Below are 13,179 nucleotides of genomic sequence, written 5' to 3'. Positions count from 1 at the left end.
TAAAAACACCAGATAACTGCTACTAAGGTCATCACAATAGTGTATATTCACCTTTGGTTATCCCAGCAGGAACATTAGCCACATATGGTCCATAGAGAAAGGATGGTAAGTGATCATTCACATCCTCAACTGTTACTGAAACAACAGCTGAACTGGAAAGAGGCTTTGTGGGATGTCCATCAGTGACAGTCACCGAAAATCTGTAAAAAGACTCTGTCTCTCTGTCCAAGGCACTTACAGTGAATACATCTCCAGATGTTTCATTGATGGAAAAAGGAATATCTAGGTCATCTAAAGAATATCTACAAGTGAAATATAAGTTAAATATTTACAGTCAATTATATTATATTACACAGGCTAATATCAGTATTGTTGTTGTTTAAAAAAAATCCAAAATTGCTTTTGGTAACTGAAATAAAGTTGAAATAGAATAAAATATAAATATTAGACAACAATTTAAAACTTAAATATATATTTTCTAAATATAAATAAAAAAGTACTTAAATAACACTATAGCTAATATAAGACAAAAACTAGTGTGAAAGTGATTTTACTGAAAATGCTAACATTATGACCACACTAGTGTAATTATCAAATTACCTTAGCTGTCCATTGGTACCATCATCTAAGTCTGATGCTGCAACTCTCAGAAAAACAGTCCCAACAGGATAATCCTCCAATATGTGAGTACTGAACAACTCCTTGTCAAATATTGGAATGTTGTCATTGACATCATCAACAACAATAACCAAGGTGCCTGTGCCAGTCAGTGATGGAAATCCTAGAAAGAATGGACAAAGAAATTAGAAAAATACTCAGAATTTGTACTTAAATTTGGGATGCACTTATTAAAAATCACTGATACCAATAAATCAATAATTATTTTCCTGTTCAGGTTGATAACCAGTATATGGCAGATGTTAAAATTAGATATGATATTTACATTTAAAATAAAACTCTAAAAACATCAAATAAATCGTTTTAAATTTAGGCATCAAAGCATTATAGTGTACAGTATGAAAAATATTCATTTTAAGATTACAGCATCCCTAGAATAGCAAACTAACTGATAACCTAGCAAATTAAGTGGTTATATCTCAAGAGACATTTGGGTCAATTAGACAAATGATTACCTGAATCAACAGCAATAACTTTTAACATGTATTGGCTTTTCAGTTCCCTATCAAGATCTTCTAAGATTTGAAATGTTCCATTGGGATGAAGTGAGAAGAGACTTTCATCATTTCCTGATTCTATAGAATATGTCAGCTGACCGTTAACTTCATTAGAGTCTTCATCAGAGGCATGTATCTACAAAAGACATGTTTCACATCTTCATGAAGATTTCAACTGAAGTGAGTTAACTAAATCAGAAGTCCATTTCATATTACGTACCTGATGGGAGTGCTGAGTAGAGTCTTCCCCATTTTCAAAGACATGCAATGTCAGTGATTCAGGTGATAAAAGAGGAACACAGTCATTAACATCCAGGACTGCGATGTTAATGGTTGCTGTGGTGGACCTTTGAATATCTCCTTGGTCTTCTGCTATGACAAAAAAGCTGTAGAAAGGCTTCTTCTCACGGTCCATCTTGTCTATCACCGAGACCACACCTAGAACAGAGTCTACCATGAACTCACTCTCTGAGACAGAGAACCGCACCTGCCCATTTGACCCAATATCTTGATCACTTGCGTTAACTCTGAGCAGGCTTGTTCCACGAGGTACATTCTCATAAACTGAAAGACTGTAGGAGCTTTGAGTGAACTCTGGATTGTAATCGTTTACATCCTCAATAAGCACTGTGAGGTACATTGAGCTGAACAACGAAGGAACACCTTTATCTTTGACGTTCAGTGTGACTGTGACAACATCCTCGCTTTCTCTGTCCAATGGCTTTCGCAGGTACACAACCCCAGTTGAACTATTTATACTAAACGGTTCTTCTTCTGCACTCTCAAAACTGAAAACAACTTCACCATTGGATCCAGCATCAGCATCTGTGGCCTGTATAACCGTAACGACAGAATGAAGAGGTGCGTTCTCTGGAAAACTAACAGTACTTGGGGTTGTGATGAGAGGGGAGTTATCATTGACATCCAGTAGATAGACGGTGACATGCACTGAGGTTGTAAGTCGAGCCTCTGTAGGTAAAGCACAATCATTGGCCTGGACAATGAGACTATACATAGCGTTTGTTTCTCTGTCTAACTTCCCTCTTATACATAGAGTTTGATGCTGGTTTATAAAGAAATTGTTCTCAAGATTTCCAGATGTCACCATCAAATCCACTTCTCCAAATATACCTGTCAGATGCAAGAAAAAGACACCCGAATTACATTAGCAAACATAAAACACACTTATAATGCAATGACTGAACAGGTGATTTTATTAATCACCAGATTTACATATAAAAGTTCAGTATTTTAGAAAAAGGACATGATGTAGGCCAGTTATAGGAAATAAACTTCAATCCCTGAGGCGGAAATCAACTGTTTTGCTATAAAGTCTGCTCCTATCAGTGATGAGAATCCAATAAGGCAAGGCCAAATGAAATTTTAATAAAATCCCACTAAATATGTACAGAATAAACTACGGATGATGCACTGATTAAAATTCTGGCTGATACGAATAAACTGATAATTATTTTCATGTTGTGGCACGATTGCAGCTAAATGGCTAATATAAAAATTCTATACTTATTTTTGTCTAAATAACTTATAACAAAAACACTAAAATATAAAGTGCATCACATAAATATAGGCATCACAAACACTTTTACATTATGAAAAATGGATATTAAATTTAAGAACTGATAAAGATAACACTTAACAGCATTATTGAACTATCAGTGTTTTTAAAGATTAACTTGTGTTAGATGATGGCAAAAGTGATATTAATAATTGCCAGCTGGCAGTTTAGTAAAAGGCTACTTACAAATCCAGAAGCAACCTAAAAGTCCCTGAATAATCCCTGAGGCTGAAAATAACTGTTTTGGTATAACATCTTTAGACAACATCACCAGAACAAACGTACAGAACAAAACATTCTCTATAATCTTGGTCACTCTTGTTGCTAGGCTTGTGTGTAATCCTGGACAACCTCATCAAAAACTTGCCCAAATGGGTCAAAAGGAACTGTGAATTTCACTGTGAACTGAATATATGGAACACACAATATGCTTTATCCTGAACCTGAAATAAGAGAAGCTGGGAAAGGGGTTCTCCATTATTAGAAGTAGCCAGCATCCCCAAGAGAGAAAACCCTATTCATTAACAAAGGAGAAATGACGTAAGATTTAATGAGACCCCTTAAGCCAGTTCTGCATTTCCCAAAGCTTTTCAAAAGTGTGAACTTGGAGATTTTGTGCTTGAATCAAATAAAAGCTATGACCTGTACCACCCATTGTGCTATCTGTGTTAAATGGACTTGTGTGTTCTTACGTGTCCTCATTTTGCTTTAATGTGTCTCAATTTGGTTAAGGAGTTATAAAATCCAAATGATGAAATATTTAAAAAAAAAACAGGCACAAAAAAAGTAGACACAAGATCACATACTCTACAATTCAATAGTTTAGGCTACGATTTTTTGTATCTTGTGCTTAAATTATTACAATTTAAATAACTGCTTTCTATTTTTAAGATATAGAAAAGTATCAGAAACCATGATACTTTTTTTCCAGCATGCTTTCATGAATACAAGGGTTAAAAAAAATCTGTATTTATTTGAAATAAAACTTGTTTGTTAAAATATAAATGTATTTTGATCAGTTTAATGTATCCTTACTGAATAAAAGTATTATTTTCTTTTTAAAAATTGGAGTGTATGTAGTTTAATGTTACCCTCATCCCGATCTGAAACATTGAGATTTAGAAAGCACATTCCAACAGGTGAGTCTTCTGGTATGGATGCCGAAAGGCCATTCTGGCTGAACACTGGTGGGTTGTCATTGACATCGATCACACTGAAGTACACTCTGACCCTGGTGAGTTCACGCTCCCCCTGCTGAGCTGCTGCAGTCAGGATGTAGTAGCGCTCCATCTCAAAATCCAGGGCTCGGGACAGGAGGAATTCGCCAGAATGTGGATTGAGAAGGAAAAGACCATCACCATCATCCTCCTGAACAGAGTACACTGAGGTTTCATTCTCTTCACTATATGCTGCCTCCACATGTCCCACAATGGTCCCTATGAAGGCGACACAAACAATACTGAATTGAAGTATATTAGCAAATGCTTTAATCCAACAAAGTCCCCACGAAAAAAACAAAACAGATGAGACAACTCAGATAAAAAAGCAATGCTCACCAGGTGGTGTGTCTTCCTTTACTTTAAATGAATATACAGATTTGGAAAAGGATAATTGTGTAAACCTTCTAATATAAAGTGGGGCTAAGCCTGATTTGCTTGTAGATGGCAGAGCTGAGATGTTGAACCACTTCTTCTCATTACTATTATCCCACTGTGTCCATGGTGAACTGAAAGAGCAAACACCATAGAAGAATATCTGTGGGAACAAAAGAAGAAAATCTTTACTTATAAATTAAATTAGCCACTGCCAGGATCATAGCATATGATATAAAGGTGTGGGGCAAGAAACATGGAGCAGTTTCAGCCATTAAATCCCACATGACGTGCAGGAAGGGGTTCTTTTGTGAAAGACCTTTTCTAAAAGCGGCAACAGTACACCTTGACTTGTGTAAGGTCTGTGCTTTGAAAGATCTCCTTACCACAGTATCCCACGCCAACTTGAATATGTGTCTTTATTTGGGTGGGCTCCCAAGGTACCTGCTTTTGTTAAGCTCTAAAATGTCAACTTAGATCTGGACAATCTGGTATCCAAAGAGAGGCTCAGGGAATAAAACGGAATGTTCTAATCCTGCTCAGCTAAACGCACCATAAACTTTCACTTCATTGCCATTTATTTTTAAATAAAAAAGTTGTTTTTGGATTTCTTGTATTGGTCAGTTTAATACATCAAGTAACTCACACTTGTTTATTCATGTTTGTATAATAGACACATTTTACTACATTGCAATTATTTATAATATTATATAATTTATGACATACGCACACACAGGCTACTCTTAAATGCATTAAATTCGAATTACTTATATTGAATATGTAATAAAGATAAGTATAAGTAATATAAATGAATCATTGTAAAAACATTGTATTAAAATGAAATATTAAATATTTGTATTATATATTTAAAATGTGTTATTAATTAAATAATCCATACTAAATGAAGGTGCTGACAATTTTTTATTAAGCCTGTCATGATATTAGGGAAACTGTTCAGATCTTGAGAAATGTCATACAAGTATTTCACAAAAACATTAAAAACATTTATTTGTATAAATAAATAAAAATACTCACCGTCGCGTGCATGAGAAATATACAGAGATGTATTAATTCAAACTTGATCATCTTTGCTCGTGTCCATTTACAAAAATAAGAGCTTATTTATTAACACATATTTGAAGATCCACTGGTTCTTTATGTGTACCATCTCTCTGTCCAGTGTTGGACAGCGTGTGTGTGTGTTTGGATGGTATTGTCCTCCTGTGCTGTGACGATTTTGGCGCTTCCAGATACACCGCCTCTCCAAGAGTAACACCAAAACGCGCAGGTAACGGTTAATAAACTAATAATAACTTATAAGTAAATAAAACTTATAGTTTTTCTGGTACATTAGATAGTTTATGACAGTTATTGTCTATCTATGATATCTAACTTGAGTATTAAGCTGAGACTCCAGTTGAGTTTACAATTCGTCTCTGGTCTTCCTTTGGTTTGATGCCACATCGGTCGGTCCACATTTAATGTGAACAGAACAGACAATGATCTATTTAAATGTTTCCCCGCCTCTAACAAGGCAGCCAAGCCTCATTCTTTCTCCATATGAATTCAGAGGATGCCAGCATGGCATTTGCCCAAAAGGTGAATGAATGGAGAGAAGCTGTAAAAGAAGAGCCACCAGACAACCGTTGAACTGTAAAGGAAAAGAACAACTGAACAACTAAATTTTTTCTTGAAGCAACTCTGAATTAAATACTTCCAGACTGATTTGTAATATTTTTATCCTATTGTATTTTATATAAGTAGCTTACATCGATGCGATTAAATCAGTTAACAAGAGACTTGGGTTGTACGTTTTTAATTCGTACCCGTGGTTTTAGAACCGATCCACCTTATTTGTCAATGCGGAAGTAAGCCGTTCCCTTTCAAAGGTCACTTCGATGCTGCGGTGACGTCACCGTATGGGAACACCCCTCGGTGTGACTCAAGTCAACGAAAGGTAAGAGCCGTATAATGGGTTTATCATGAGGAGGCACTCATGAGAGGTTCGTTAGCAGCAGCCTCTCTAAATGTTCTCTCTTTTTTGGAGTGCTCTGGAGTGTATTTTCTATAGGTCGCCTCGCGTCTAACCCCCACCGTTATGCTTCTGCGGTCGCTGAGGCGCCGCACGAGGTGGTGGTTTGGGAAGATTTGTGCGGCTTTGACTATGAATACAGTGATGCACTGGAGTTTTTCCACTTTGCTCGCTCTCCCCCACTCGAGGGTGTTAATCAGCAGATTTGCTTTTTCAAACTATGTTTGTCCACCGCAGCTTCGGACTCAGAGTAGGCTCTGGCCGGCACATGCGGCTCTCTCCCTCCGAACGGACAGGAGAAACGCGCCTCTCCTTAATCAGCGCACGTCACGAACGCCGCAGGTTTCGCCACCATTGCTGACATGGCGGACTGCTGTTATACAGCGATGCCGCTGTGGACGAACTCTCTAGCCGAACGGATCGCGCCGAACTCGGCCGCGGCCTAAAGTCTCGTTGAAGGCGTGTCGAGTCATGTCTAATCTCGGCAAATTTACTTTACTTATTGCGGTTCTTAACGAGAAAGATATTACAACTGGAGGCTGTGAAAAAGCTGCGGGGGCAACAGATTTGGCGCTAAGTGCTACCAAACATACTGCCCGAGCAGTGAACCGTTCTATGACGGGGATGTTAACGGTCGAGCGCCACCTTGGCTAATCTCGCCGACATTACAAAAACCTGAGTTGGATGGCAAAAGCCTCTCGTCCTCAATCCCCACGCTCTAACATTGACTGTCTCACAGCAAAGGCACCTCGAGCATCATTAGATTGAGCTATCATTTGAGCGCCCCCTCAGACACTCTGCACAATCCAGCCTTCAGAGTTTGAGGGACAGCACAAGAGGCTGACAAAGACGGCCAGTTTATGACGGCTCGCACAGCTGCCGCGTTCTCGCTAGCGGCGTGGCCCGATGTTTATCTTGTTGGATTAAATCCTGCCGTGGATACGCATCAGGATTATACACAACGAAACGCAGCGACTTTGACGCATGCGCTTCCCTTCCTGTTCGTCAGGGACTGTGCCCTTCACTAGAGAGTGCTGTTGGACTGCTAATGCACATCCAACCCTCTCACTGCAGTCCCCACGCTCTAACATTGACTGTCTTGCAGCGAAGGCACTTCGAGCATCATTGGATTGAGCTATCACTTGAGCGCCCCCTCAGACACTCTGCACAATCCAGCCTTCAGAGTCTGAGGGACGGCACAAGAGTCTGACAAAGACGGCCAGTTTATGAACGGCTCACAGCTGCCGTGTTCTCACTAGCGGCGTGGCCCGATGTTTATCTTGTTGGATTAAATCCTGCCCTGGATACGCTTCAGGCTTATACACAACGAAACGCAGCGACTTTGGCGCATACGCTTCCCTTCCTGTTCGCCAGGGACTGTGCCCTCCATTAGAGAGTGCTGTTGGACCGCTAATGCACATCCAACCCTCTCACTGCAGTCCCCACGCTCTAACACTGACTGTCTCACAGCATCATTGGATCGAGCTATCACTTGAACGCCCCCTCAGACACTCTGCACAATCCAGCCTTCAGAGTTTGAGGGACGGCACAAGAGACTGACTAAGACAGCCTGTTTATGACGGCTCACACAGCTGCTGTAATCACGCTAGCAGCGTGACTCGATGTTTATTTTGTTGGATTTAATTCTGCCGTGGATACGCTTCAGGATTAGACACAACGAAACGTAGTGACTTTTACACATGCGCTTTCCTTGCTTATGGACGCTGTGACCTTGCTACGGACGTTAATGCATGTGGGAACGCTGCAGGCGGAGGCTTGGAAACCACTACATTTTATGGGCCGCAGGGTAGCGCTTGCCTGGCATTTTCACAATGGGTGTTACGCACAATTCGTCATGGATACTCCATTCAGTTCAGAAAGGCCCGCCTTTTTGCAGTGGAAATCTCCCATGGTTGTTAACCAAATTGTGGTGCTGCGGCAGGAGCATCTCTGCGGGCTATAAAAGTAGACCCCTCTCAGATTCGCTTTAGAGGGCAAAGCGTATCAATACTGTGTTCTTCTTTCGGCTTAGCCTTGGCTCATCGAGTATTTTCGAAATGCATGGACGCAGTTCTGGCCCTGTTGCGGCTCCAGGGCTTTCGTGTATTGAATTGCCTGGACGATTGGCTGGTGTTAAGCACAATCGCAGAATCAAGCACACTCCCATTGGGCTCTTGTGCTGAATCATCTAAACAGCCTGGGCTTATGCACGAATTTCTAGAAGAGTGTTTTAATTCCCTCTCAGCGGATAACCTTCTGGAATAAATTTGGACTCTAGCGCGATGACAGCAAGACTATCTCTCCCGCCACTCAGTCTCTCGCGTCATGCATGCTTCACTTCAAAGTGGGTCGCACAGTGACGGTGAGTTTGTGCCTCAGACTTTTAGGTCTAATGGCAGTGGCATCCCCTGTAATCCGTCTGGGCTTACTTCATATGCGCCCTTTTCAGTGGTGGACGACAAGCCAGAACATTTCATTCCATTGTCTTCTGCATCGGACGATTTCGGTGACACGGAGGTGTGTTATGTCAATAAGACAATGGATGTCAACCGAATTCCTTCTAGCTGGAGTTCGGCTGGGGATTTGTGCTTCCCGAGAGACTGTCACGACGGACGCGTCTTTGACCGGTTGGGGAGCTGTTTGTCAAGGGCGCTCAGCTCACGGAGTATGGACGGTTCGGCTTCGGGGCGGATTTGTCAGTCACCAGTATTCTTCATGAGCACGGTCAAGTCACCGACTATCTTCATGGGCAAAGGCAAGTCACCATTGATCTTCATGAACAAATGCAAGTCACCATTGATCTTCATGAACAAATGCAAGTCACCATTGATCTTCATGAACAAATGCAAGTCACCAATGATCTTCATGAACAAATGCAAGTCACCAATGATCTTCATGAACAAGTGCAAGTCACCAATGATCCTAAGGAGCAGAGTCAGGCCACCAATGATCTTCATGAGCAGAGTCAAGTCAGCATTGATCTTCTGGAATCCAGTCTAAACACCATGGGATTACCAGAGTATCTACACGTCTCTGTGGAACTACCAGAGCCTCCCCATGTCTCTGCTGATCTAACAGAGCCTTTCCATGCCTCTGCTGAACTATCAGAGCCTCTCCACGTCTCTGCTGAACTACTAGAGTCTCTCCTCGTCTCGGCTGAACTACCAGAGCCTCTCCTCACCTCTGCGGAACTTCCAGAGCCTCGTCACGCCTCAGCCGAACTCTCTGAGCGCCCGACTGATCCTGTCGTGGCCACAGAGGCTACCCCTAACTTGTTAATGTTCTCTGTTTCATACTTGCCTAATCAGACTTGCTCTCCTGTTTATTCGATCCCACTGTGGTGGTCTTCTGCGCTGCCTGGGTGGGCTTCTGTCCCGACCGCACGGATGTGGTGGTCATCTGCGCCGCCCTGGGGGGCTTCTGTCTCGACCACACGGATGTGGTGGTCTTCTGCGCCGCCCTGGTGGGCTTCTGTCTCGACCACATGGATGTGGTGGTCATCTGCGCCGCCCTGGGGGGCTTCTGTCTTGACCACACGGATGTGGTGGTCTTCTGCGTTGCCCTGGGGGGCTTCTGTCTCGACCACACGGATGTGGTGGTCTTCTGCGCCGCCCTGGTGGGCTTCTGTCTCGACCACACGGAGGTGGTGGTCTTCTGCTCCGCCCTGGTGGTCTTCTGTCTCGACCACACGGATGTGGTGGGCTTCACGTTATGTCCTTTCTCGACTTGTGTTTTGTTGTTGTTTTGTCGTTGTTCTCTCCTGTCTGTTTCCATCTATGGACCTGGCCTTCCGTCCCTCCCCCTGATCCTCCGCCGGTCCACCTCCCTCCTGGGTTCCTTGTCTTTGTCTTTCTCTTTGTTTCCCTCTAAGGACCTGGCCCTCCGTCCCTCCCCCTGATCCTCCGCCGGTCCTCCTCCCTCCTGGACTCCTTGTTTTTTTCTCTGTTTCCCCATTTTACCTGGTCCTCTTGTCTCTGTTTCTCCATTTTACCTGGTCCTCTTGTCTCTGTTTCCCCATTTTACCTCGTCCTCTTGTCTCTGTTTCCCCATTTTACCTGTTCCTCTTGTTTCTGTTTCCCCTTTTTACCTGGCCCTCCGTCCTTCCCCCTGGTCCTCCGCCGCTCCACCTCCCTCCTGGTCTCTTTTTGTCTTTTGTCTCTTCTTGGGTTCGGGTGGAGCATCTAGCAGCTGCTCCGTGGTCACGCTGTCTAGTCCTAGTTTCCCTGGGTGTCCACTAGTGGGCTCACTTCCCCTTAGGCACTTCACCGTAGGCACTACAATTCCCACTAGCCTTGTCCCTTCATCACAGTACTTGCACTCCTGCTAATTGCACCAGGTGCCTTCACTTAATTGTCATTAGCCTCCCTATATTTACCAGTCCTTTCCTGTTGTCTGTATGGAGTCCTTTCCTTTCGTATCCAGTCTTCTCGTCCTCCGAGATTCCTCGTATTCCGAGTTCCCGTTCCTGTTCCCTTTCCTGTTCCTTCTTTGTTTGTTTGTTTTTGGACTGCATTCTGGTTTTGACCCTGGCTTGTTTTGACTACGATTTGGATTACCCCAATAAAGCATACCAGCAATTGGATCTCTCTCTCTCCCTGTGTTTTACTGGATCGCAATCGTCACATTGTCTGTTAGGACATAAAATAGAGGCCATGCTGTCACAAAGCAGCGCATGTCCCATTGTTTGGTGGAGACTATATCTTTAGCCTATGAGGCGCGCGGACTCGCTTCGCCCTTAGGAGTTAGAGCTTATTCCACGAGAGCAGTGGCTTTATCACAAGCTTTCTCTGTGGTTCTTCTATATATGATGTCTGTGCTGCGGCAGGATATTCCTCACCAAGCACTTTTTACAGTCTGGATGTGAGGATGGCTCCTGGCTCCCGGGTTCTGTCCACTTGAGCAGATGCTTTCCTTGGATTCCAACTATCAGGTACGTCAGGGGTGATGGTATAGGGTTCCCATACGGTGACGTCACCGCAACATCGAAGTGATCTATGGAAGGGAACATCTCGGTTACGTATGTAACCACGGTTCCCTGAATAGGGAACGAGATGCTGCGGTCCCGGCCGTTCCGTACCTTGATAGCATTTCTTCAGTTCATGAAATCTGAGCGAAATAGCGCACCGCACTCAGGTATACGATGCGTACGCATGCGTAGGGCGGTGCCAAGCGCTATTTGGCCAATAGGATTGCCGGGATGATATAGGGCTTCAGACATTAATCACATCGAGGGGTGTTTCCATACAATGACGTCACCGCAGCATCTCGTTCCCTATTCAGGCAAACGTGGTTACATACGTAACCGAGATGTTTTCTAATTTCTATGAATCTGCGAGACTTCCGGTGTTCCGGCGAGTTTCCCATGGTTTCCCCTTCGGCGCGCATGCGTGAATTCCTGACGTCATGATTTCGAAGCAGAACATGTGTGCTTTTTTATCCCAAGCGTTTTTTTTATCTGATGTTATTTACTACTTTTCATCCACATAATTGTAATTGTAAGCCGCTGACTGTAGGGTCCGGGAAATAAAGAGAAGCATAACAACATGCAGTAGACAGAAAAACAGTTTACACTTAAAACCAGTGTGTTCATAATTAAGATATTACATTAAAATATTAAGGCCATAGACTGTGGGTAAGACACAACAGTTTGTAATATCAAACGCTAAAAATACAGCTAAAAATAGCTTGAAGTGGATGAGACACATACAATTTACAAATGGAAATTATAGTGACACCTGTCGGCCTGAAAGCATGACACTTCTTTGGTACTGCTTTGTAACGAACTGTCAGTTTATCTTTTGTTTTTCTGCATTAAATACATTGTATTCAGAACAAACACATGGTCCTGTGTTGTTTGTTGGTGTCACTGCGACCGAACTGAGTGTCTGTTATCATGAGGAGTGCGTCATCGTGGTTTATTTCATCACTTCAGCAGGGACTTTGCTGCTGACTCTGGCTCTGTCGTTTATAAAGCAAGTCTTTTGTCTTGGTTATATTATTTGATTTATTTCTTTATATGTCTGGCAGGTGCTTTCCTACAAATATGATAATAAGACTAGCTTTCAGTCACGTGACCGGTTCGAAGCGATGGAGGCAAAATATCTAACAGAACTGCAGGACAAATCTGTCAATGTTCCATCTGTTTCACAGCCGCACATGTTTAGATCACCTCTCAAAAGAATAAACACAATGATATGTGAACAAGATGCAAGTTTTGGCCATTTGAAATCCATATTAAGCACCAGCTGCAATATTTCAATCAATAAACAATGCGACAAAACATTGTAAAAACACTTAAAGTGCCTTAATATATTTTAAACAGTAATATGTTCTATATTAGCTAATAATTAATAGTTTACACAGGCAAGCAGATGAAGCTGGAACATGAACGCAGTCCGCTTAATGGTTCAGTATTTTCCTTCAAATGGCTTTCTATGGGAAACCATTTAACGTGAAACTTTGCACACTGACTTTATATTCTGGCTTCATCTGCTTGCCTGTACAAAATATACATAGCTAATCAATAAGGTGTTTACTGATTGAGGGGTGCAACCCGCTCCATGTAGAATAAAATATATTTTTGTTTAAAAGAGATGTCTAGTACACATTATTTACTTTAAATGCTATTAGTTTGTTTGTGCACATAAGTTTATTTGTAATAAGAAAAGGTATAGTGCGGCTTTAAAGAAAACATATTGGGTTCTTTGGATTCTTTAGTTTCAAATCTAATTTAAAACCCAGAGAGGTACTTTCTTTGCTTCACTGCTTTGTCAATTGCAATCAAGGCTCCATTAGCAACATTAT

At 42.1% G+C, this 13,179-nt stretch overlaps 1 protein-coding gene across 1 annotated transcript; it reads right to left on the bottom strand.

Annotated features, from left to right (window-relative positions):
• Positions 1-596: 596 nt before the first annotated feature.
• On the bottom strand, positions 597-9,122 carry LOC132123037 (protocadherin Fat 4-like). The gene is made up of 5 exons (XM_059533565.1): positions 9,080-9,122; positions 3,843-4,187; positions 1,396-2,306; positions 1,134-1,311; positions 597-781 (listed from the first exon to the last, which is right to left on the bottom strand). The coding sequence occupies exons 1-5, from the start codon at positions 9,120-9,122 to the stop codon at positions 597-599; spliced, it is 1,662 nt and encodes a 553-aa protein (XP_059389548.1).
• Positions 9,123-13,179: the final 4,057 nt, after the last annotated feature.

This window comes from Carassius carassius, chromosome 41 (assembly GCF_963082965.1).
Source record: "Carassius carassius chromosome 41, fCarCar2.1, whole genome shotgun sequence".
NCBI lineage: Eukaryota > Metazoa > Chordata > Actinopteri > Cypriniformes > Cyprinidae > Carassius > Carassius carassius.
Note: the sequence above shows the minus strand (reverse complement) of the source record. Positions and strands in the feature narration are given on the sequence as shown.